The sequence below is a fragment of the Argiope bruennichi genome, chromosome X2 (genome assembly GCF_947563725.1).
Source record: "Argiope bruennichi chromosome X2, qqArgBrue1.1, whole genome shotgun sequence".
In the NCBI taxonomy this organism is placed as follows: Eukaryota; Metazoa; Arthropoda; class Arachnida; order Araneae; family Araneidae; genus Argiope; species Argiope bruennichi.
In genome coordinates, this window is record NC_079163.1 from 18,802,378 (window position 1) to 18,829,965 (window position 27,588).

The 27,588-nt window shown below is 28.6% G+C and overlaps 1 protein-coding gene across 1 annotated transcript; it reads right to left on the bottom strand.

Annotated features, from left to right (window-relative positions):
* Positions 1–221: 221 nt before the first annotated feature.
* Positions 222–27,537, bottom strand: LOC129960282 (translocon-associated protein subunit delta-like). Its single transcript, XM_056073586.1, has 6 exons — positions 27,383–27,537; positions 25,812–25,930; positions 11,339–11,413; positions 9,893–9,982; positions 1,217–1,282; positions 222–363 (listed from the first exon to the last, which is right to left on the bottom strand). Exons 1-6 carry the CDS (start codon positions 27,435–27,437, stop codon positions 256–258), a joined length of 513 nt encoding a protein of 170 aa, XP_055929561.1. The 5' UTR covers positions 27,438–27,537; the 3' UTR covers positions 222–255.
* Positions 27,538–27,588: the final 51 nt, after the last annotated feature.

A 27,588-nucleotide genomic window follows, 5' to 3' on the forward strand; every position in this document is an offset into this window, starting at 1 on the left:
TGCAGTAGGGTTAAATGGAAAGATACACAAATTAACAAGTAAATGATCAAATGAATCTGTGTTTAAAGTTAAAATTTTACATGCATATATATAAAGATTGTGCTTTATATTGTAAAATCAAGACATTCAACATATCAACATGATTGGTCGCTACATAGAAGCATACCAGATTTAAATATCATTTCTTGATAAACCTTTTATAAATATTAAAATGAAATTAATAAATTATCAAAATACTTTTTATTATTAAATTTTTTATGATGACATGAGATTTGATCTGGCTGAGAAGGCAATGTACCATAGCAAAATGCTAGTGGTTGCAGCTATAAATTCAGTTGATACCCATGGTCCATAATAAGTGCCCTAAAATAATATGAATGAATAATAATGAATGAATAATAAATAAAATCAAGCTCAAGAAACAAAGAATAATTCAAAATTTAAAGAAAAGAATAATCTGCATATTTTTAATTTTCATATTTAACATTTCCACTGGTACATAATTTATTTCTTAACTATTGTATACAATTACTTTCCTAAGTTATAATTCATTATAAAATCAAACAGCAATAAAACACAAGGGATACATCCCAATTTGCTCAAGATTAAAATCCTTTCATATATAATATTGTTTAATAATCTGTATTTAATTAAAATATCAGTTGAATCAGACGGTTTTCAAAAACTATGAACAATTAATTCTCTATAAGTTATTAATATTTGCTATGAAAATTGTTGACTCATAAAAAAAAAGGTTTTTCATTTGAGAAATTGACCTATGCTTAGTATTAAACCTGGTTAAATCACTACCAAGACCAATAAAAAGCATATACACAAACGATAAACAAGAAATTAAAAAAAAAAAAAAAATGGAATATTTAAAATGTAAAAACCTAAATTTTCGCTAATTTCTATTTAATTTAAATTAATTTTTGCATTTTTAAATGTTTACAGTATTTTTCCTGATGTCTCATGTAATAAATAAGTTCGTAAAATTTGATTTAGGATCAAAAGAGGAACATACATATAAATATACATAGGCACAATGGCTTTTATTTATATTAATATTCAAACAGTGACATAACATATTTATTAATATTTTAAATAAATATGACAGAAAATAATAATGATGATTACTGCCTTCAATTTATTAATAGTATCAAATCAAAATATTTTAAATAATATTTAAAAAAAAAAAAAAAAAAAAACTACATACCCTGTGATACAGTGAAAGGAAGAAAGCGGATGGAACTTCAGAAGTATCTCCACTGTTCCTCTGTGCCTAAGTGATAAAATGAGCAAAATAATATAAATAGAAAGTTGCAATAAAACAATTATCATATACACACATACTGAATTTGGAGTTCTACACTCAAATACAATAAGATCCATTTAGGAGGATAAAAATCGAATACCTGAAACATTAAAAGCAGTTACAACAAGTAATCAAATATAAAAAGTAAAATCAAGTTCTGCAAAGTTAATTTTCTATGGCAAAAATGTGTTAAAAATAATTCTAATTAAAAAGACATCTATGATTAAAAATCTCCTTTGTAAATAAGGGAGATATTAAACAAATGATAATTGAAATTATGTTGATTACTGCTTAATCATTAGTAACTTAATTAAAAAACAACAACCAATTTTGCTTTAGATTGTTGAAATTGAAGTTCTGCATTCATTAAATTGTTTCCCATTCTTATGAGTACTCTATGCAAGATGTCATATTATATGTAATAATCTTTCCATTTGCTGTATATTGGACACAAACACTATTTAAGTCATATGATTTGTTTTTCCTGGTAATTAGCTGGCTTGTTATCTTTTGGTACTTGTCATGTTGTAAGTTGAAGCTGAAGTAACGACTCAAATTTATTCATTTCCATTTAATTTTAATCGGAAATAATAAAGATGCATTTTCACACTTTCATTAAAAAGCTCAATTTTCACCATTTTTCATCCCTGACTATGGGGTCCAGAAGGGGCTGGATTTGAATTTGAGAAAAAGGTATCAGTGGACTATTTTTCTGCTGTTGTGTATTTTGTCAAAGAAGTCAGCTATCAGTTGACTTTTGACAACATAAGACATGGAAGCTGTTAGAATATGAATTATCTTTTCCTGGAAACTTGTTTCCACTGCTGAACATTTTCTAACAGAAATAAGCAACAGTAGAAGACACTGCAAAAAGATGTGAGATCCAAGTTCCAGTAGCAAGGAGGCTATACCATACATTCGCAATCATAGCACAGGACAATAATACGCAACATACAAATTGCATCTACAGTTTTCATGTTTTGACAGATAGGCAAGTTTTCTAAATCGTTTAACCTATGACGTTAGCAAAATCATAATTCTTAATTATGAATTGTGCTAATGCTGTGTTTAGTGATAATAAAAATGGAAATTGCTTTTGGACAGCATAGACTGATTTATACAAACAGAATTTACAATATATTAAAAAGCACTTTTCGAATCGCATTTTGGCCATAAGCGGACTAAGAAATTTTAGAATATTTGGATTTCATGTTTTTGTAGAAATGCTTAAGCTACTCAGAAATAAATGGATTTACATGCTAAGCACTGTATTATACTATATAAATTAGAGAATACTATATCTGGAGCTTGGGGGAGCAAAATCATCAGAAACCTGCAATAAGCATTTTGATGAAATTAATTACTTTTTTTTTAAAAAATCTTAACTCTCCCATCTCTTGTCCAAACATTAAAACAATGTAGTGGAATAAATTCAAGATGAATGAGTTTTGTAACTCATTTAATTGTTATTAGGACCCAAAAGATTTGGCAAAATTTTTTAGCAGTAACGATTAAGTTGCAACTACTTTTCATCAGTAAATTTAATTTAAAAGCATGTGTTTCAATCCCTTTTACTAGACTAATTATTTTGTACTAAATAAGATCGGTACTAGATTGCTAAGTATTTAGCACTAGATCGATACTAAATAAGACATTTATTATCATATTATTTATCATTATTAAGGGCGTAAATACTGGATAACAATCTTTCAATAATGTAGAGATATTGTAGGGATAATAGTATAGAGTATGACCAAAGTTTCTAAAAATTTAAGAGTTTCTTTATACTGAAGTGAAAAATCTTCAAAATTTCAATCTTAAAGACCAGTGAAGGATTTGAGTTTCCAGACATTTACAATAGAAAAGATGCTCCCAAGTCTCCCCACTCTGATAAATGGCAAAGGAGATTGATGTAATGAAAGAAGGCAAAGTTTGAGAAATAATCCTTGCCCTCCAAAATTCAAAGATAATAGGCTACTAATGGATTTACACTCTTAAAAGGATGCGACGGAGGAAATATATGCAGAAACTTTAGAGTAATTATATGAGGCAACTGTAAGGTTCTAAAGATCTTACTATAAGTGATCACATTTCTAATTGAAAAAATCACAAATAGGAAGTGCATCAAAATGGTGGCGAGAGCGATAGTGAACTCAAAAATTTATATTTTACTAAATATAATTAGTGCAACTGTATATTTATAGCAAGAATGTACTTTTAAATCTACATGTTGATTGCATTCTTATGTTTGTATTCTTATGTATGTCACAAGAAGACATTGTTTCTTGGCCATAGAGTAAATTTGATATTTTAATTTTGGGTAAAATTCAGAAATTGTTAAGCATTGAATTTTGTAATATCTATTGTCAATATTTTATTTGACCGAAAAATATATAGATAAAATACATAACATGTTTGTTATTGTAAAAATTTAACTGTCGTCACATATCACTTCTTACTCTACAGAGTATTATTTTTTTAAAACTATACAGTCCATTAAAATGTAATGAGCTGGAGGAAATGACTAAATATTTACACAGAAGTTGTGCTGTAAACAATGCCTTTTTGGTTATATCATGATTAAAGAGTTTGTTTTATCTGTACTGTAATATAATTTGCTTATATACTAAATTTTTAATACTTTTTATGTAGCTGTCTTGTTTTGCATCTAATAGTTGTCTTTTTAATGTTTCATAGCTGTCTTTAGTAGCATGGAGCCACCTAAACAAACGTATACAACACATGGTAACAGTGCCAGGGGTGTTTGTGGGACCCCAAAAAATCCCCTGAAACTTTTACGGTCTTACTACCGACATTTTGGAGTTTCGAGAAGGGGGGGGGGAGAAATGAAAAATTACAATTATGAAGTATTGAATGACCTAATTATAAAAGTTCAATGAATTACTTTTTTTGCAAAATTAATAACCATAAATTTTTAAACATATAAACTACTACATTTTATGTAAATATTTTAAATTACCTGAATTAATTCTTTAAAAAAAAAAATTATCTAATTTCTGCTGCTTTTTTTTATTTTCTGATGTTTGTGGGCTTGTCTTTCTTTTGTGGTGAACTTCATAATTGCAGGAAGGTTGACTTTTATTTTCCTCATTTACAGTTGAAGAAATTTCCTCGAGAACTGCACATGCAGAGGTAGAAGCAGTTTGCTTTTCTGCTAATGTAGAAGGTTTTTCAGAGACTTTTATAGGTGACTCATCTGAAATGCGTGTTTTTAAGTCCTCTTGATATGTTTTCCAACTTCTGTTCACATTGAGTAAGAGAATTTTGTGAATTGGATCAGTCATTGGATTTTTTGAGCCATATTTTTCACATGAGGTTTCTTTAGAAGCCATTAAATCATATTTAATAGTCTGCACTGCATCTAGGGAATCAATCTTAAGAGAGGTTCTATAGTCAGTGACAAGTGTATCCATTAAGTTGAATGCACTTTCCACTAATGGGTCATGGAAGCAGCTAAGGCAGGCTTTGACCAATTTAGCCAATGTAGGATACTTATAATCATTTGTGAAATCATTTTTTAAATTAAAAACTTTAGACCAATATTTATCAATTGTACACTTGACTTGATTTCCACTTTCATCAGATGTGTAGAGCATTTCTTTGGTGATATCAATATCATTCTGGTATAACCTTATTCCAGCTTCTACTTTTGACTTTTCATTATCACTAAAAATATGGGACATAAAAGGTGATAATTTTTCAAAAGCTAATATTGTACTGGTTTTACCTCTTAGCTCTGGATCTAATGCTGTAAAACTAATTAGATATGAATTTTTAAGGGGTAATTTCTGTTTCATATGCTGTGCTGTATTAGTATAAGCTTTCATCAGAGAAATTTGGAATTCTTTTGCTATTGGATGATTTTTTGATAATTTCTTCAGGAGAGTGGAAGCTTCTGCACCAGTAAATATTACTTTGCTAGGTAGATGGAATTCTGGATTTGTGACATCAACCTTTAATAAATCATCATAAGATGTGAACTCTATATTTTCTGGCATCATAAAAAAAGAGAAAAATTTTGCCATCAATTTATAAATACTGGAATGTATTAAATGAAGCATTGGTTTTTTTGTTTCAAATAATTTAATATATGTGTTGAACTCTGGTAATACTGCTGAATATAATGCCATATGCAATAAAGTTTTGTTTTGCATAACAAATAACCCAATTAGTATTCTTTTTATCCGAGCTAAAGCATCCTTTGTGAGTTGTTGGAAATGCAAGCAAAAATACACCCCTTCAACATTTTTTTTTTTTTTTTTTTGAGCTGCAGAAATATTTCTTTTATTGTATACAGTTTCAACATAAGAAAAATAATCCCCTTTATCAGTTTTATCCAAGTAGTGAAAATAAAATGCAATAAGAGCATCCCACAGATCTTTGATTCTTTCTAAAACACATAAAATGTACACCCACCAATGGTCTGGTCTCTTCAAGGGCTTAAGTTTTTTAATGGCAAGGGATTCACAGATTTTGAAAAAATTCTCTTTTACTGCAGCTTTTCATATCAAAATAGATGTCATCAAACAAATCTTCTAAGTATCTATCAAAACAAGAAGCAAATTTTTTTGCACAGTTATTAGCTGTGTGACATGTGTCACCATCAATATCTAATAAGTGGGGTGCTTTGTTTGATCGTAGTCTGGTTTCAATACCCTTTTTTTTTCCACGCATGGTGTTACATGAGTCCATTAATACACTAATTAAGTTTGCCCATGGAATATTATTATCTTCAACAGTATTAACAACTGCTTTAAAAACAGCTTCTGAATTGCAAGATTCCATCTTTAGAGATGCAAAATGATGAACTACAACTTCATTTTGATTGTTGTCATAAAACTGCACCAATATTGCCAGTATACTTTCTTGAGCATTGCTAGTACTTTCATCCAAATTTAGAGAAAATGGAGTCTCCTTTAAAGTTTTAATGATATTTTCCTTAATAGTTTTTGCGAGCCCATATTTCATCTTATAACATGCAGCAGTCCTGGACATTTCCAACGAGTTTAGTGCCGTCTAATCGCGCCTCAACTGTTTGCAGAGTTCAATTAAATTGGGAGCTACATTGACAGAAAGAGAATTCTCGGCGATAAACGAAGTTATTAATACCTCTTGGCGTGCTTTTCTTGTCACTATATCCAATGGCCGAGCATCAGTCTCCAGTAAGTCATCAGTATTTTTTGAATTAGCATAATTACTTAAAGTCATTGAATGTCTAATGCACTTTGAATATTTTATGTGCGTCACAGTTTTAGAATGATTTGTGAAAGCCTTGAATCCTTCCCTACCATACTTCAGCAGTGAGTTACAAAAAACACAATATGCTTGTCCAGCAACATTTATTTTCTTGCACCATGTGCCGATGGTATCCCCATTACCATCTCTCCGTTCAATCCAATTCCACCTAAATGCATTCCGGACACCTTCTAATTATATAATATCACTATTTATATCGAGAAATTTCATAGTGAAATTCTCTTGCGTACATAAATAAAAAAATATTTCAATAAACGAAACGAAAAATTTACACGTGCGTCAATAAATGAAACGAAAATTTTACACAGCGGAGAAAAAAAAGTTGCGAAGCGATCAATGACAAATAGCTAATACGGCGAAAAATCCCCCTTCTCTACTTATTGGCACCACGCCAGGAGAGATAAGGCCTTTGAACCCACTTGCCGAAAAGAATCCAGAAGAGAATGTCCGAGAACCAGGGGAATGAGTCATAACTCGCAATAAGGAAAGAACAAAAAAGAAGTTTTTTCCCCCTTTTCACGCATTATCACTGCCTTTGGAGAAAGAAAGGAAAAGTTTTCACCACACACACTGACCTTGCGTTTTCTGCTTTCAAAGCAAACAAAATTACCCAGATCAAAATAAATAATTCATTATTATTCCTTTTGAACGACGATCCCCGGAATTTCCGGGTATCGAAGTTCAAAATCCCCGGAATTCCGGGGTTTCCCCGGAGCACAAACACCCCTGCAGTGCTATAATGCTTTTAAAAAGGAAAATCATATAAGATTAAAATGGAAGAAAAATTTCAAATGTTTCTGAACGTTTCGAGCAAGTTGTAATTGAATTAAAGAGAACGACAGATCAAAAAGTTATTACTCCAGTCATAAAGGCAACAGAATGGTGTTCATCATTTGTGACAGTACCTCCAAAATGGCAAGATAAGAAATTTTGAAGGCTTGAAAGTGCTTTACAAAAATGCACTGCTTGAATTAACACTCACTAAGTCGGAATATACTTTAAATCTTTTAGTAGATGCTAAAATATTTTCAAAGATGGAAACTAACTTTGGTCTCAGGCAGATACTTCAAGATAAAAAGACATCCTATCATACCATTCAGTAGGTTTAGATTTAAAAGCTTGCTTTTTGGCATTCCTTCTGCTTCAGAGATTTAAAAAAAGAATGACACAAATATATATCAGGAAAAGCTTGTCACATGAATGATAATTTAATAGATATTACTTTAGAAGAATATGACTAGCGACTCATAGAAGTTTATTAGAGATTAAAAGACCTTTGAATGACATTAAATGTGAAGAAATGTAGTTTCTCTCAGACATTTCTTAAATTGCTATATTATATGATAGATGGACAAGGAATTCATTGAGGAACAAATAAAACAGCAATAGAAAATTATACACGTCAATGAATAAAGAGGGGAAAACACTCTTATTATGCATGAACAAATATTTAGCAAGATTCATTTCTAATTACTCAAAAACTTCTGTATTAAATAATAAATTAATTTTCGCCTCGAAATTACCACAATAAGAAACTTTCCAGAAACTGAAGAGTCAGGAAACGCCAGGTATTTAGATGTCTATTATAGAAAAAGAAAGATAGTTACCATAAATGCTTCATTGTATGGTTTGGGAGTGACGAGCAGCCAAAAGCATATAATAAGATTGAAAATAGCAATGAGACTTGTCAAAAGCTTACTGATTATGCACTAAAAGTATGACCATAAAAGAAAAAAGTTAAACTCTGCACCTTATTGATAACATCAGTTCAAGCTAGATTGCTGAAGAGAGGCTGCAGAATTATTATTCCAAAGGTGCATCAAGCAGAATTACTAAATCGAATTCATTTAAGCATAGTCAAGTGTTCTGTGTACTGATGGGGAATGAGGAAAAGAATTGAAGAGAAAATAAAGAGTTGCACTGAATATATAGAAGAGTCGAGCAGTTACCAGGAAAATGTAACCTGAACTTCATTTCCAGAGAAATCTTAGTAAATTTTAGATTTGGATCTTTTTAAACACAAAAATGCAAGGCATCAGATTATATTCGATATATCCTGTAACTACCAGGTATGACAGACCAACATTTACTGAAATTATAAATCAATGTAAATCACTAGTTTCCCATCACAGAATCCAAAATGCTTTCAGTGCAGGCAAAGGTGCATAGTTTTACTTAATTAAGACTAATAAATTCAAACATTTTTGTAGAAGTTTGAACTTCATTTCAAATGGCCTTAAATTTCATTAAAGAATGAAATAACAGAAGCAGCATGGAAGAGGCTTCCCAAATTAAGAAATCCAAAGACGCTTATCTTGCATTAAAAATATACTGAACAGCTACTTTAGAGAATGGTTTTAGCTCTACGGAATAACTCACGAGTAGAAGAATAAATATTACTCGCATTTTTTTAAGATCCAGTTGAAGCTACTTTCAGTAAACAAAAAAAGTCTCGAGTCTAAAGTTTAGAGGTGAATGAAAAGCCAGAAAAATAACTATAACAATTATGTGCACTACATATGCTATGATTAAAGCCTTTGATGTCATATCATGAGCTTAGCTTATTGGTAACTGTATCGTGGTATGAATATGTTCTAAATTCTTAATGTTTGTAATATGTTATTTTATATCCAATAAATATGTTTACATGTTCCATAGCTATATAATAGTATAACATCTCCAAGACTTTTAGGACATTTATGGTTTATTGTAGAAAGAATGGGGCCGGACTCAAGCACTGCAGAGAATAATCTATTGCAATTTCAAGAATCTTATGAAATTAAACACTAAAATATTTTATTAAAATTATCAGGGTATGTAAGTGATACAAGAGATTTAGAGTTACACTTATCAGAAATTGAAAATTCAAAATCAATTTGCCTTTTAGATTTGTATTTAGATTAATATTTGTACTAGGTGGAGATGATAGCAATATTAGTGATGAAAGATCCAGTTTGTCATTTCCGGATTAATTCTTGGACTTCTTCCCAACTTGAAAATCTAGCAAGAAAAATCAGACTTTCCTATCTAAAGATAATGCTGTTACGACAATGCAGCCGACATTCAGCAGTATACCACATATGAATGAAATTTAGAGTTGGACACATAAAATGGAAACAAGATAATGCATATTTGCAAAATTATGCCCTAAAAATCTGCACTAAACTTTTGAAAACTGACACTAATATTATAACTTTCAAATAAATTTCTTGGAACTTGCTAAAAGAAAACAGTTCAGAAGTAGAAATGCTTAAAAAAGTGAACTTAAGTCAAAAAGTCAGATTGTGATAAAGATCTTACTTTTTTAAATGCAACATATCCTGCTTCATCATATACATTAACACCATGCTCTCCACTAGAAAGTGACTCTGCACTTTCAGTCCAACTTATCTAGGAAGAAAGAAGGCATCATATTAATTGATTTCAGAAATTGTATATTGAAGATCTATAATATAAAAATGCAATGAAAAAAATAAATTATAGATTTTTGTTGCATAAATTCTTAAGTTTTACGAGTTCTTGTAGACGTTAACAATTATCTTCGGATGACATTCCTATCTTTGGATACACACCCAGATAGTTAAAAATTAAACCATGTCATTCTAAACTTCATAAAAAAAAGTGCTCATTAAAAAACAAGAGAACAGAATAATACTAAGAGAGTCTATAAGATATTGCAGCATTATGTATTAAGGTATAATGTGAAAAAAATAAACATTTAGGGCTTAATAAAGGGGAAAAAACAAACAATGAAAAAATAATTTAAGACCAGTTGAATAATAATAATAGGAATAAAAAACATCATGCAGTAGACAACTGCAAATTTAATGGTACTATGAACTATAACAGGCTAATACTATTAGATATAACTACACGCATAACAAAAGCAATTACATTGAAATGAATTGATAAACATAAATTAACCAATCCTGGTACTTCAAAAACAATACAGTACAGAATATTCAAATTATGGTGAAAACTTAGCTAATTGATTCACATCTACTTATACACTGAAATTACTACCCTGAAACATGAACCAATGAAATAAAACACACATCTTAGCCAGTGGAGTCATTCTGAAATGGAACACTCTTCCACACCCATTTCTTGGAATGCTGATATTTTAGACAAAAAGGAAATCAAGCTCATACAATGACTTTAATTTATAACGCTAAGAAAAATAATAAAATGCATAATAATATATATGAGAATATAAGGATTCAATTTAGAACCTAGGTAGCTAGAAAATATAGTGGTTTTGTGTTTGAAAATATAGTTGTTTTGTGTGTTGGGCTTTTATAATAATTGTTATCTAATAAGAAAATAAAAATGATGCTTCATTCAGAATGACTTGACAACGAAGTACAAATGACTAAAGCATTTTCTGGCTGATGGTATATGGAAAAAATTGAGACTTTTTTATGATGTAATAGAAAAGAATAATTCTCCAAAGCCGACATTTAAAATGTAGATATTTTAGGAAAGAGAAGTTAAAAAAAAAAAAAAAAAAAAAAAAAAGGAAATTTCAAAACATGGTAGCAATGCACTATTTCTTTTTAGATGAAAATTTATGAACTGGATTGATACATTTTTAAGATGCATGAGAGAATAATAGAAAGATTTTAAATTCAAATGGACCCATTACATATACATCAGCAAGATGTGCTTATATAAACATTGCTAGATCATCTCCAGTAATAGAGGAAATTTAAAATAAAAAACAGTAACATTTTAAAATTATCATACCTGGTATTTAGTATTATCTGCAGATCTTAGAGCAGGAAGTTGTTTTCCTTTCTTATCAGCAAACAGAATATAATCCTAGTTAAAAGAATGAAACTTATTATTGATACAAAACTTGCAGACCATTGGACATATAAATTACAATTACATTAGCATCAAAAGTAAATCATGAGTCAATACAGGTATTTCATAAATCAAGCCCCCCCCCCAGAAATCAAATTAATGAATATCTTTAAAAAAATTATCACTGATTAATTAATTAATACATTCTGCAATGATTATATAAATTTTTTTGTAGTACTTAGATGGCAGATATGGTGTAAAATATATTAATTTGGTAATTTTTTGCCTATATATTATACAAATAATTCCAACTTTTAAATTAGAGCAAGAATTTTAAACTACTTTATTACAAATTTCATAAATTTAAAGTTCTATACTCTTTCACATTCATTAATGTTCAGTATATGATCAAAAGAATTTGGACACTTTCATATTAATTTTTTTTTCTAAATTCTTCACAACAAAATTCTACAAGAGATGAAAACACTTGAACTTCTATTTTACAGTGGAGCTTTCATCACAAGGGAATGGCAAGAAATGGACGAAAAAAATTATTTGCTGTGCACATAAAAATAGCATTATATTCAGAAAGACACCAGGATATATATATATATAATGGATTTTTTTCGTCTTCTTACAACATGCAGAGTTTTGAATCAAATTATATGAAAACATTGTATTTTTGTTTTTATAATTTCAATGGCAGATATATTGAAATTCCAGCTGATACTATCAAGATTTAGAAAGATATTAAACATTGTATTAACTCAATTTTCAGTTGCTCTCTAAGAGAAATTAAATAATGAGAGATTTTCAAAAGCAAATTTTTTAACTTGAATCTTCAAATGTTTATTTAAATTGTATAAAGATTAATATATTAACTGTCTATGCATATTTATAATTTAAATACATAATTGCAGTAAATCAAACATTAAAAATAATATATTACATGAATCACATTATCTGCATAAAGATTAGAATGGTAACACGATATATAATAAGAAGATTAGGATTCTTTGCTTGTTCTTGCAGAGGCATCAATTACCAATAGGAAGTGGATCACTTGCAGCTGCAATGATGGCTGCTACTCTAAGAGGAAGGTTACTTATTTTTGGAATATTTCTCGAAGAACTGCATATCATTCCTTTGGGGAAAGGGAGCAAGCTCTGTCATTGATGCCGAACATTTTGAATTCCACGTTCTGGTTTATTTCACAAGTGCAGAAGAACTAGACTGGTCTGATCAGAGTTAGGATCTTAATCCCATAGAAGTAGGGTGAACTGGAATACTAAATTAAAGCTAGACTACAACACCCCACATCTGTGACAGAGTGTTTCAGTTTTCATTCACAAAAATGGAGAGCAATTCTTACAGAAATTTTCTAAAAATTACTGGATAGCCTTACTTATAAACAAGTTGCCATCACTGCAGTTACAGATGACAACACTTCATATTTGATTGATTGATTGAAATGGGGCAAGAATGGGATTTTTGGCAACAAATCCTAATTTTGGCCGTTCTCTCAAAATGCCAAAAGAGTATTCATATTTAACACCGTAGTAAACAAATAAGTATAAACAAAACATAAAGGTGTCTGGATACTTTAAATTATATACAATACATTGAGTTACAATATTAATGCTTGCACAAATAATATGAACGGCATAATAAAATTTGTTATTTATGATGCCTTATTAAGAAACTTATTCGCAGAAGTGGTGATTTACCGCTAAATAAGGTAAATGTATTATTTCCATGTTTCTTTTAAATTTGTATAAACTTATTCTTTTATGTGTCGTGATGGAATAAAGATGTGTTATTGTATATTTTCTGTTTTTTTTTTTTTTTTTCCTAACACTACTTTGCGCTGATGGCTTCACAAGGTTATGAGCCCAAAATTATATACCAATGATTATATAAAATCATGGTTTAAATTGAAATGCAGGCAAGGAAAGCAAAACTTATGCCAGCAAATGGAGTATTTTTTTTAAAATTACGTTTCAAGTGGCTGATTTTAATATTGAAGAACAAGAATACGTAGGAAAAAGTGTTGCCAATACACATAAGGAAATTTCTGGTAGAACATTAAATTTAAAAGCAGCAGATGATTAACAACTTACACGAAAAATAACTATTGATTTGGTTTATTTTCATGTTTTTATTAATAAAAAATTATCTATTCATTCAATTACTCTAAAGGTTCATTACATTCTTATTATATTTCAGCAACTGTGAACACAATTTGAAGTACATAAATAATAATTTTTAATACATTATGAAGAAAAGTAGCAGTCGGCGATTTTTAAAAATCGCCTAGCTGAATTTATATTCTTATTTTAAGAAAATGTTTCAGATAATACAACTTTTTTTGTCTAACATATTTTAATTCCGATTAACTACAGGTATATCACACAATATCAATTAAAAGATGCCGATTTTATTTCAGTCAAGCGTTATTTGAAAATGGAAGGTTATAAATAATGTGTCTGCAATCTGTGTCTGTTTCGCCTGCAGTGGAGCGGGATTTACAGCGAGATTTCACTCACATGCATGTAGAAAACGAAATGATTTTTCAGATTATCATGGCACCGGATATTCTTCGCATTTCAGACTGAAAAATAGTTTTAAGACAAATTTTTCTAGTGAATGGTGTATGCAAATTTGGGAGGAAGATTCGGCGACAGTAAAATTTTTATTTTTGATTCTGGAGCTACTAACATTTTTTTTTTTTTACTTTATACCGATACGTTTATTTATGTAGATAGAAAAGTTAAACAAGCAAAAGATTTATACGTGAAAGGCGTCAGAATTATCGAAATAATTGTAATGGCGAAAATTGAACAGTGAATTATACTACTGAAATAAGTAAAACTTTGAAGTTCAAGATTTATTGAAAAAGTCATAGTAACAAATAGTTAGATCTTTCGTAGACAAAATTGTCTTTTTGTGCATTAACGGCCCAAAGGAGAGTTTAGTCTTGAAAATGTCAAATAGGAATTCTATTTATCTTCTCCAAGGAGTGAAAGTTACATTAAAAGCAAATGTAAATATAGGTATAGACCAAAAGTCACTCAGATCATGGTGAGAATAGACGGCTTCATTTTGTAGTTTGATAAACAAACGATCGCAACATCTCACTTTTGAATATTGAAACTGTTTCTAACGAAAATGAACGCAAATTTATGCCTGCAGTTGGATACTTAATATGCAATAATTACTTTTTATAGCTTCATGGAGTGCATTCCGGAATCCTTGTTTCTATTGAAATTAATAGACTGTGTTATTGTATATCCCATGTATTTAAGTTCATTTTATCTTTTGATGAAGCAGATTCTTTATGAAAGATGACACGCATCTTAAAGAGTAAATCGTTGATATTCACTAAATTTCAATGATCCAAGATCCCTTAAAATGAGAATGAAAAGTTTAAAATGCTTCAAAACTTTTATTATAGACGATTTAAATATTTTTAAAACATTTTAAAACTTATTATAGTGTTTGTTTATAAAACAACGAACTTTGATTTTATTATTATTATTATTGTGAAATATGATTTGGTAATAAAAATTATTTTAAAAATATCAATATATATCTGATTATTAGTGTAAGAAATGTCTTTGTTATTATTGTAATATTTTCAAATTAATAATTCTTTTATCAATAAAATTAGAATCAGATTGTGATTTTATAATAATGTACAAATATTGCTGTAAACAAGAAATAAACATTCATAAATAAATTCTAAACATTAGGATAGAATATTGTATCCTTTTTAGATTTTGATTGTAGTGGAGTCAGTTTGGAATGGGATTTTAAAACATGAATAGTTTTGCTGCTATTTGTAATCCAAGTAAAATTTTACAATAGTATTAAATCAGAAGTATTAATTAAACTTCAGCAAAATTAAGCATACTTAACTATATACTATGCAAAATTTTCTTACAAATGGTTTGCTCTGAAATGGAATAGAATGAATTTAATTAAGAATCTCTTTAGACTGATTAATGTCTTATTTATTGTTATATATTGCTTCTCGGATTTTAAAAATAATACACTGAATATAGCATCGTCTTTATACTGACTTCAATTTAAAAAGATTTTCGCCATTTTCATTAATTATCTTTTAACTTGGAGATTTTCTACATATTAATTGCAATTTTCATGCTCATTTTTATAGGCAAAATTACAAAGTTTTTCTGATAACCATATCAGCAAATATTTGTTTACGTTTTTAATAACAGAACTTGATGATGTTTTTGAGATGCACTTTCATTCTTTGGCTGCTTTATTTCATATTAATATCAGGAAGAAAGGGGGTGGGGAATCAATAGTTATCATGATTGAAACGAAGAAATTTCTCTGTCGCGAAGGTTTTCTTTTTCGAATTTTCAGATAGATCGAAAATCCAAGAAAATGACAAAGATAAAAAGTTAATGTGGCTACGAAATATATTTTTTTCGTTCAAAGCGAAGGAATTGAAAAGTAGATGTTCAAGATTTTCAACTTTACAAACTCCGTACATCGGAGTTAGTAATAGCGGATATCTGTACCTGTTTGTAGGATCTAGTTAGGATCTTACAAGGGCAGGACACGGTTTGGAGAATTGAGTTCGAGATGAGATTTAGTATAATAATGGTAATATACCTTTAGGATGCCATAAAACATTAAAGCGCAATAAGCAACCCATTTCGAGGAAATGGCCCTCAGACTTCCAGTATAGCTTATATACTAATAATGTGTCAGTGTCAGAGGAAGACTGCACATCATAGTTGGGAAGGCGCTGGCTGAGCAGTCGGAAGACTCCGAGTTCGGTTCTGGACTAATGTTTTTCCTTTTTTTTATGCATAAATAAATGTTTATTCTCCTAATTCTTGAATTATTATTTAATTTTTAGAAGAAAATAGACATTAAAGCGTTTTTTTAATATTAAAAATTACATAAATTAACAAATTAAAGATTGTTTACATTAATATATTACTCATTTCTGTAAGCAAAAATAGTTTTTTGTCTCTTAATACGCGAGTTATAATGTAATTTTTAAAAGAAAAATAACTGTGTTCATTCATATGGTGCTTGAATTATAATTTAATTTTAAGTGTTCAAATTATAATTTTAACGATAAAATTTAAATACCAATTATCTTAAAATCATTAAAAGTTTTAAAATTTTGGATTTTAATAATGACAAATTATTTGTTATAACTCAACAAAGCCATATTTATATCGGAAATTAAAAGGAGTAGCTGAAATCAATATAAAATATACCCACAAACGTTCTCAAAATTTCGAGAGGTGCCTCTCCCTTGCCATTCAAGACGGTGCATCATTTTGGCATTTTATTTATTTTTTCAATTTTGATTGTTAAAAACGCCTACGGAACGGTAAAAAGATGTAGATTAATTTTGTAAAGAAATTTGTCTTTAAAAATTATATATATTTATTTTCCAGAGCAATAAACAAATCTTTGCATTAGGTGAAAAATTATGCATCAAATTACTTTTCCGAGTGCAAAGGTTAAAAATCGGGGGAAAAAAAAAAGTGTTCAAGGCATGGAATGCATAGTAGGCGGTTTAAAATTTTAAGTAAAATGATACGGTATGTACGCTGCCTGATTTTCTGAAAATAAATGAAGATTGTTTTCCAATCAATCCTTTTAATGTTTCTCTTTTGGATAATCATTATTTATAAACTGTGCAAGATGTCAAAGTATATAATATAAAATTAAGGAAATATTTTTATGATGTCAGTAATTATAATTAATTTTTTTTCCTGCTAAAATATAAAATTATGATTCAAACATTAGGTGAATGAAAATTTATTTTTGCGAATGAAATTTTATATATTCGAAAGTTACATTTTAATTAAAACTGCCTAATTTTTTCATTTTATTTAAATAATCTTATAAGAAAAACGTGTTAATATCTTTAATTATTTTTCTTCTAAAAATGAAATTATAATTCAAGAATTAGAATAAACATTTATTTATGCAAAAAAAAAAAAATGAAAAACACTAATTAAAACTATTTGTAAATTATTAAATTAAATTGAAATAATTTTGAAAAGGAAAAAAAATTACCCCAGGACCGAACTCGGGTCTCGTGGCTGCTAACCCAACACTTTCTCGACTGTGCCATGCAGACTTCCGGTGACGCCAGACATTATTAGTATATCAATCTATTATATATGTATTAAAAAAAAATGTAAACATTGCTTCTTATTCGCTTTGTGATTGGTAGATAGCGTGTCAACGGGCCGATGTCAAAAGAGGTTGGTTTTGCCAGTATTGTTTAAATATTTAATAAATATTTTTACGTTGCAGTAAGTATTTATATTTCACTTGACGGTGAAATGGTGATAAAAAAGCTTTAATTAACACCAAATGAGTTTAAAACAATATTATTTGTAAATTCTACTTTTAGATACACCGTCTGCGACAACACTAATGCATAACTTTCCAGTTTATCTTTTTTCCGGCAAACGGAAATTTTTCTTTTCGTTAGCAATCGTCTAAATATCTAAGTAATACACGTGTTAACTTTGCACTTTTTTTTTTTTTTTTTAAATAATAATGGGTCGTCCAGCTATATCAGAGGAAGAAAAAAAACGCGAAGAAAAGACCGAGCGACAATCTGGCAATTTGAAAAGAAAAGTTGATCTTGAAGCTGCTAAGTTGGCAGCAAAATGTGAAAAATTGATTCGATATTTAAATATTGGAGATACAAGCAAAGAATATTCTCATTTGGGGCTTTGAATTGGAAGTAGGCCGATCAGAAAATGTATGTTCTCATCACGGAAAGGTTACGCTTTGAATGAATGACCAATACTGTTTAAAAATTCGCTAATTGGAACTGATGAACAACAAGCACAATATTACACAAGATCGGGGTTGGCGAGTGAAAGCGAGCAGGGATCCCCTAGTAAGTTATACTGAACTAGCCGTCTTTGGCGACCAGCTCGCCAAAATTATTGATTTTTTAGGCTATTAAACAATTAATATGATATTTTTTAAACTTTCAGTTCATTTGATATTACTTAAATATATGACTTCAACCGAATTATTCTGCAATAAAATATTGTGGGCACAAATTAAAAGTATATATATTATGAAATACAAGCGGAAGTGACAATCCTATTTTGGAATTAATGATAAGAAATTTTAACGTTAGCAAAAGCAAGAGATTGAATAATTTGATAGATGAATTTGAATTTCATAACATTAAAAGCATTGTAACATTGTAAATTAAACTTGAAGAATTTACTAAAAGTAAAGGAAAAAAAAAAAAAAAAACTATAGAAATAAAAAGCTTTTTGGGAAATGATTGGAATGGGAATTTGGTTCTCTTCTATTTCCGTAAGTAAGTCATAGCGAACATCCATAGTGATGGTTAAGCTTATTTTCATTCTCGAATATTAAACATTCAAATTAATGCTTATCCCTTAATCTCTTTTACATTTTCTGACTGAATGAAGCGTTTAACACGGCAATAATATAATAATGTTATTTGATCAGCGAAGTGTTGAATTAATTGCAGCTGTAAAAATGCTGAATTAAGCAGTCTGCTGAAACTTCCACAAATCGATATGTTTAATTTGATTGTTGCCATTGCCATCCCGTAATAAGAGCTATTTCTGTGTCATGTACGTTATATATAAGTTTGAGGGCCATTTACTGAAAATTGGCTGGCCATTGCGCTTTAATATTTTATTGAATAAGCAACCTAAAGGCATACTTCCATTATACAAAATTTCATCCTGAACTGAATTCTGGAACCCATGCCCTCTCATTGTCAGTTCGAAAGGAGAGTGAGGATATCAAATTTGGGACATGAGGGAAGCAATCGATGCTGGGATTTGATGCTGTTTAAATATGCAGAGTCGGTGAGCTATTTTGAATTTCTCCACTTACTTTTAGGTTTTCAGTTTAGATGCATTTAAATGTTGAATCAAATCTCCATGAGAGATTCAGTTTAGGATACAGAAATTTGAAGTGTTTCAAGTCAAAGAATCGACAAGATTGTTTTTAATATTTCCCGTGTGACCAGACAAATTCAATGGATTTGATTGTATAAATAATTTTGGACAATTTTTCTCCTAAGAGATTGATGACATGTTTCGTATGAATGTTTGAAGTTGAAAAGCTATCAATTATGATATAGTGTTGGTTTTCATTTATAAAATTTGTGATTGCCAATAATATTGCAAGATATTATAATTTGAAATAGATCCGGACTTTAATAATACAAGAAAGTTAATTTATTAATAACTTTTTAGAATTCTAATTACTAACTATAAATTCTTAGGTGAATATCTCATTCATAATAATTCTGCATTACATTGGAGCACAGTTTTTAATAATAAAATGATGTTATTTACAAGACATTTTTTTTTCTTTTAGGTACTCATTTATTGCGGCAGCTTGAGTGTCTTTAAATCATGTAGTCTGTTTCAACCATCTTAAAATTGATGCACGGAAAATTTTCCATTAAAAAAATTGTGAATGTAAGATTGGTTTATAAAGGATTATTTAGGTTTGGTTTGTTTGGGCTTATAGGCACAAGAGCCATTCGTTGGCCATACTGCAGACTAAATGTCTAAACCATGACAAGTTAAATAAATCAAAAGTTAAAAATCTTGTAAATGATCTTGGAATGACGGTAAAGTCAATATTAAACTAAGAGTATGGTAATAAAAATTAAAACCGATTAAATCGTATTATAAAATCTTGTTTTTTAAATGGAGGAAAAGATGAGCATGTAATACATTTCCAATCAATGCAGACAGTGTATTTGGAGTTGTCTGAAAAAAAAAATTAAAGGCGAAGTGAAATGAATAATGGGCAAAGTATCAGAATATGAAAAATGAAGATAACACAATCACAATGTGAGCAGACAGGTGGTTGTTCACTTAGCAACAAGTGCCGATGAGTGCATTGAATATGAACAATACATAAGCGCATTAGGTCTAAGTGCATAAAGTGTATTATGTGTCTCGAAATCCCGCTATGCTAATTAAAGAATGTTCTTTGTTTTCTATTTTAAGATTGTTTGTTGGTACTGTTTTGTTATAAGGCATGGAAGCTAATTCAGCAGCCCTATCAGCCTGTTCATTGCCATTTATGCCAGCATGTACTGATATCCAACATGGTAAATCTACAAGTATACACTTTTTCATAAAATTTTAAAAATTAATGAATGATTATGAGGATGCACCGACTTCAATGATTGCAGGACGCTCAAAGAATCAATGTATTTGACATAACATCCAGGTCTATCTATTAACGCAAATACTATCCCAGGTTTAAAAATCTCTTAAATGCAATCATGACCGCAATTATTTCAGTTGTAAAAATTAAATATGATGAATGAAGTTGGAAAGAGTAAATATTACTAGGAAATATAGAAGCAAAAGATGCCTGGGTAGAAGATTTAAATCCATCAATATAAACAGGTATGAAACTATGGTAATGAGGTCGGAGTTTAGAGAAAAGATTTTGGTAGATAACTAATGTGTCAAATTTTGAGAAATTCTCGAACGAATTTAAAAAATAAAACCTATTGACTTTCTAAGGAGGTAAACTGTTAGCCGACCGCGGAGAGACTGATATAATAATAAAGATTTAATTTCGACATATTTTCAATTCTACAGAAGAACGGTGGGATAAACGTTTTTCTTACTTTTTGTACAAGATGAAGTGAAGAATGCATCCTATAGTTATGAATAGTTACAGAGAATTCATAGATAATATCTGTCACCTCATATTCAAAGCATATTCATCAGCAGAAGGTTTTACTGAGCGTTTGGTGGACTGCAAATGGAATTGTTCACTATGAACTTTTACCATCTCTCCAAACTATTATTGCTAACGTCTACAGCGACCTACTCCGTCGAGTTCACTAAACACCTTTTTTGGTTACCTGATGTTAGCTTTTGATTGGGGAAGTCAAAGGTATCAATGCACAGTCGAAGCGTTACATGGTGCACTGGATCCAATGTCTTGAAAATTATTTTTTTAGCAGAACTATAGATCATATATCCATAATCTATGACTGAAAAAACTGTTGCCCGATAAACTCGAAATATTGAGGAGGATAATTTAGATGACCATTTTTCCACAGCAAATTAAAAATAAATTTTAAGTTCAAAATAGGATTAGCTGAATATTGGAAACTATATTCTGAATTTCAGAAGCACATTTTTTTTGTTCGAATAATGAAATAAAATCTAGCACAGATTAAAAAAACAGTATATATGATTAGCATTTTTGGACTATATTAAGGTTAAATATAAATTCTTTATATTTAGGCTTGACCATATTTTTTTTCAAAAAAGCTTTCCTTTTTCATTTGAAATAATTTGGTAAAAATGTTTTTTGTAACTGTGTACTGCTATTTATATTTATCTTATATGATCCATTTAATGATACTCTGAACTGATTTTTTTTAACAATGTAATAATTTTTTTTTAGTGAATTTGCAATTTGACTAGAGAATTTGTATTCATTTTATGATGCATTTTGAATTAATTTTTATAACCTTTGTGTTTGTACTTTTGCAATCAAGTAGTCTCTTAGGTTTCAGTTATACAATTTTTTCTGAATACTAGTATATTCAACAAATCCTACTTTTTTCTTCTTTTCTAGATAAGACCATCTTTTAATTATGTTGCTGTCTTCCATTTAATTCTATTTTAAATTTGACTAACATGTCTAAGTTTTAGCTATAACACTTCAAGGATATAAGCATAGAAAGAAATATGAATATAGAATCCCAAGATATCTAATGCAATTTGTCATGCATACATTTTTTAAGAAATGGTAATTCATGTATTTCCAATGTTCTGTATATTATTATGCTTATTCAATAAATAAAATCATGCGATATTTTTTGAGTACGCTTATTTTAACATATTGCTTTATGACCAAATATATACGTAATTTCTTTGGAAGGTTGAAAAAAATTTAAAAAATTAACTCCACAAATGATTTTGCTGTATAAAACTTGCATTCTTATAATTATTTTTATTTTGTATGTCTTGAATAAGAATAAATGAAAAATAAAAATAAATTTATTATTGAATTTTAAAAATATTCTGAAAGGGATAGAGAATAATACTATCTTAACTATAATAAAATCTATTGTGTTAAAAAATCCCACAAACTTAAAGAATTTTTTTTGAAAAACAGCATTTGTAATATAATGATTTGTAAATGATTTACATTTACACATTGACATTGTTACATTTTGACAATAGATAGGTGAAGGAGAGTAGAGGTTTAAAAGAAAACGGGACATAGAACCAAAATCTATTAATGAGATCTATTAATCCAATGAGATTAAATGAAGCTTTTGAAATGATATGCATGGAAAAAGAAAATTTAAATTTTAGATAATTTAATTTTAAACCAACTGATATAAAAATAAATGAAACCACAGATAACTTTGATTCTGAATTGGAATTAATGGTCTAAAATAAATTCCCAAGAAGAAATGTTATCTTTTAATAGAGAGAATTTGAGAAAAGCAATACAAGGAGAAATGGACACTATAAAAAAAATGTGATGTTTGGGAATTACTTTCGCTTAATGAGGTTTCTAGGCAGGTATTTACACTGAAACAGAATGGGACAGTTAAAAGATATAAAAAACACCTACATGCTCAAAATATGGAGAAGCTTCTCAGTTGACATTTTTACCTGTCATTGATTTTAAAATAATCAAAATGCTTTTAGTGGTACTCATTTTAAATGGTAGGTAAACAGGCATTTTGATGCAAGATGTTTACTTGCATTGAATTCCAACTGAAGATATAAGCACAGAAAAACCAGAAGATATGAAGTTGATAAAAGTATTTATTTTGAAATTGAAGAAAGCATCGAATGGTCTTAAACTGTCATAATTGAATTAGCTACGAATCTAAAAACTTTGCACTTTTTTTAATCTTAATGTAATATTTGCATATTTTATCTTGGAAATAAGAGCATTTTTTTTAAATATGCTGATGATTTTTATTTTTACCAAAGGTGAATAAAGTGTTACAAAATTACTTTTTATCTCTATCTGTTAACCGATATCGTGTATTTTTGAAATGTTAGTGATCTTTTAGAAGCTCAATTTGATGAGTTTAACGGGAATATATATATATGCATGAAACTAAATATATTGAAAAGTTATTAGAAAAATTTAATGATGATTTAACTGTTAACATGTATACTCTTTTAGATCATAACCTATTTTATACTTATGCTAAAACAGTCGAATGCTTATATTATATAGATTCAGAGAATTGTTAGAATCTTTATCGTTTTTAGCTAATTGTATTCACCAGATTATTCTATTTACTGACAGTTTGGTGATGAATTTTCTTCTAAATTAAATGTTCATTATTATAAGTTAATTGTAAGAATCTTGAAATTTGTTGGATGCACTACAGGCTAATTAATTTGTCAAAAGCTACTTTATGAAACTTAGTTATATATTCAGCTGCATCATGGGTTTCTATTGAAGAAATCCATGGTCAAGATCAATTTCTGGCTATAAATGGGACATCAGGTGATGTTTTTTCAGGATAGAGATTTAGACTCCAGAAATGTATAGCAAAAAGTACTAAGGCAAATTTAGTTGCTCTTGATATTGCTGTCAAATAAATCCAATATTTGGCAAATGTAAAACACGATCAAAAGTTTGAATTTTTCCGACAATCCTTTATGACAATCAGACAGCTATAGTTTTACCAAAAAATGTAATAATAAAAATATTGATGATCAGTACTATTATTACACTAGTTTCCAACAAGTATGTATCCACACTATTGAATACAGATTTGTTTACAAAGGTATTGTTAAAATTAAATTTAAGGAATCTTGAGAATTTGACAAACAGGAGACACATATAAAAGCTATTTTCAGAAGCGGCAATTTATCATCAATTGCGATAACTATAATTTTTGTGCTTTTTTAAAAAAATGTTTGCATAAAGTTTATAATTTGTTTCTTCCCTATCATGATGGAATAAAGACTTGTTTTTGTTTACCTTCAGTTTTTTTTTTTTTTTTAAATTCCACTGTGCTAATGGTTTACTGCTAATTTAAAATATTTTTATTTATAGCTATGCATTGGTATTTAGCATAATTTGAACCCTTATACAATTTATTATAACTGTTTGAAGATTTATTTAAAAACTATCAATTTGCAGAAAAACACCCATCAAGTAGTTTCTCTTAAAAACAGCAAGTAAAAAACAAATCACTGCAATATTTGTCTGAATCTTAAATCTACAAAAGCAATTTTTATATAAGCTAAAATTATGAATTAGATATATTATATATGTAAATGTTATGTTTCACATAAGTGCAGTTAAAATTTATTACAAATACTCATATTTCTATGAACATTCACATATGCTTTTCTTGTATATTGTCACAAATTTTATAATTTTGTAAAATGTGGCTGCATGGTATAAACAAACGGAATAAAAATTCAAGATTTTTTCAAAATGTCACTATCCTTCCAAATACAATGCTATTTTTAAAAAAAATGAATGCAAGTACAATAAAAAAAACCCATTAATGAAAGTAGCAGTTCATTATAAGCTTTCTGTAAAGTGTAAATCCATAGTTTCTGAATGATGCCCTACATGCTCTTACGACTGAATCTTTATTGAAAAATGAAATTCAAACTATTCTTTATGTGGTAAATGTTCAAGGGCAGATCCTCTGCCATTTTAAGAAAAATTTGAAAAAAATGTATTTCATTTGCAATATAAAAATTATTTAACAAACACAAGAGGACTTATTTTATTGTATATTTGCTCAAAAGTTTAAATGCAAAAAATACTCAGATATTGAAAACAGATTTGTTTTCTAGGTTTTATATTCTATTAATGCTCCAACATTCAAGAAGACAGTTAAAGGAGAAAAAACTGAGTTATACTAGTTATGCTTTCAAATCTCCATTAACATAAATATTCTCTTGTATTAACCCAATTTTATAAAACTAAATGAAACACTAAAACAATATTAATTCATTAGTTAAAACTTTATTTTATAAGTAATTTCTAAGAAATCTGATAAATGAATTTTATCAATAAAATCAAATTACAGTAGACTTTATTTAACATAGTTAAAAAAAGGCAGATTGTGAGAACACATGCAAAAGGAAATCATGCAGTAGGGATATTTATTTACAATACACTCCTATATTTCCCCGCATTACAAGATTTCCTATAAACACATTTATATAATTCAATTAATTTAATTTCAAATAAAGAGCCCGATAGTTGTGAAAACCAAAAAGTGAGATATATGTAATTTTTTGTAAAAAAAAAAAAAAAAAAAAAAAAAAAAAAAAAAAAAAATGCATAATTTACAGAACAGGTTAATAAAATTTCAAATAAGATTTGATTTAGTTATATGAAATACCTTCTTTCCAGAATCGCATGAAAGTGTGAATTCTGTAATAAAAGCAACATCAGAAATGACCATTCCATCAACAGTTGTATATGAAGTTTGCTCAACTTTTGGGTTTTGACATATTGCGCCTACAAATACAAGATTAAAATATTTAATTAATAATTTGAAGCTTATATTTGGTATGAAAATAAATGAGTTAACAAGTAATGATATTAAATATCAATTTAACAAATAAGTAAAAAAATTCACAATTCTTTTTAACAGCACTAATAACAGAATAAGCATGAACAATTTTCTTTTTCCCTTGACAGACCTGTAATTATATTAAATAAATCACAACAAAATTGCAAATATGTTTTCAGATCTTATTGATTTTCTTAACCTGCTTACACCCAGCATCTTATAGATAGATCAAGTTATGTTTTATTTCCTTAACTAAATTGACTAAACAATTGTTTTGTTTAATAATTCATCAATATATATTCATGAGCTTTTAAACAATTCCAAATAGCATACTCTTCTACTTAACTAGATTTTACCGTCAAAGTGTAATCTCATAGTATTTTTCTTTTAATATTTTAAAAATTGTTCACAGCATATAATTTTTTTTAATTGGATGATCGACTGAAAAATAAAGTATAAGAATGAAATTTCACTTCAAAATTATCTTAATATTTAATAGCTGCTTTAACATAATTTATAATAAAACCTATGTTTTAAATTAAGTTGGTTGTAAACAGACAAGTTCATAATAATAACAGCCTTTATTTACTGAAAACTATAAACAAACCAATTACAATTTAGTACAAGTGAATGCAAACATTTTGTTCAAAATAAAAAGCCAAGAAACAAAAGAGATTTTCACATGGCAGTTAATAAATTGATTCTATTTAATATCAATCCAGAAAAAAAAAATCACAATCATAGCAATAGCTTCAGTAAAATAATAAGGAGAAGCAACCTTTGGTCATTATAAACACATAAAATTTCTGTCAGTTCTTACACAAATTTGAAAATCTGAATATGATACATAGATACTTATCACATATAAAATTGATATCAGACCAGTTAATCAATCCATCATAAATATTTTCCTTAAGCTTAAAATTCTGATTTTGTTTTCCATCATAATGTTAGTTAAATGGAAGAAAGAATGAAGTGCATCTTCATTAGAGGAAATATTTAATGATATATTGCATATCTTATTTAATCATACGTCCAACTTTAGTGGTTCTTTACAAAAAGTATGAATTTTTGTTGTGATTATTTTCAGCAGTCTGTTAAATAGTTTAAAGGCAAGAAGACACAAGTTAGGGATTTTTAAAATAATTCATGCAGTTTATTATAATGGTTTTGAAAAAAGTGAGAATTTCGAGCAACACGAACTACATAATAAAATATAAGTGAACATTAAAATGCTGAGAAGGAATTTATTTTTATGCATAGTGATCCATGAGAACAACTGCAAAAGATCTGCGATGATGAATAAAAATTGTCAAAATTTTAATTAGGCATTTAAATTATTTAATAACAGAAAAAGTCTGAATTTAAATCAAATAAAAAACAGTTATATACTATACCTAGAGTAGGAAGAACTAAGCAAATCAGGAAAATTACAACTATAGAAAGATGCATTTTACTTAATACACGTGGAGCAAAGATACAAAATAAGTGGAAAAATGACAACGTTTACGTTTCCAACTGCACGCCGACCGATAATAGATAAAATTTGAACGCGAACACTGTTATCAACGGCAAAGAAAATAGCTCAGAAAGTTCAATTTTC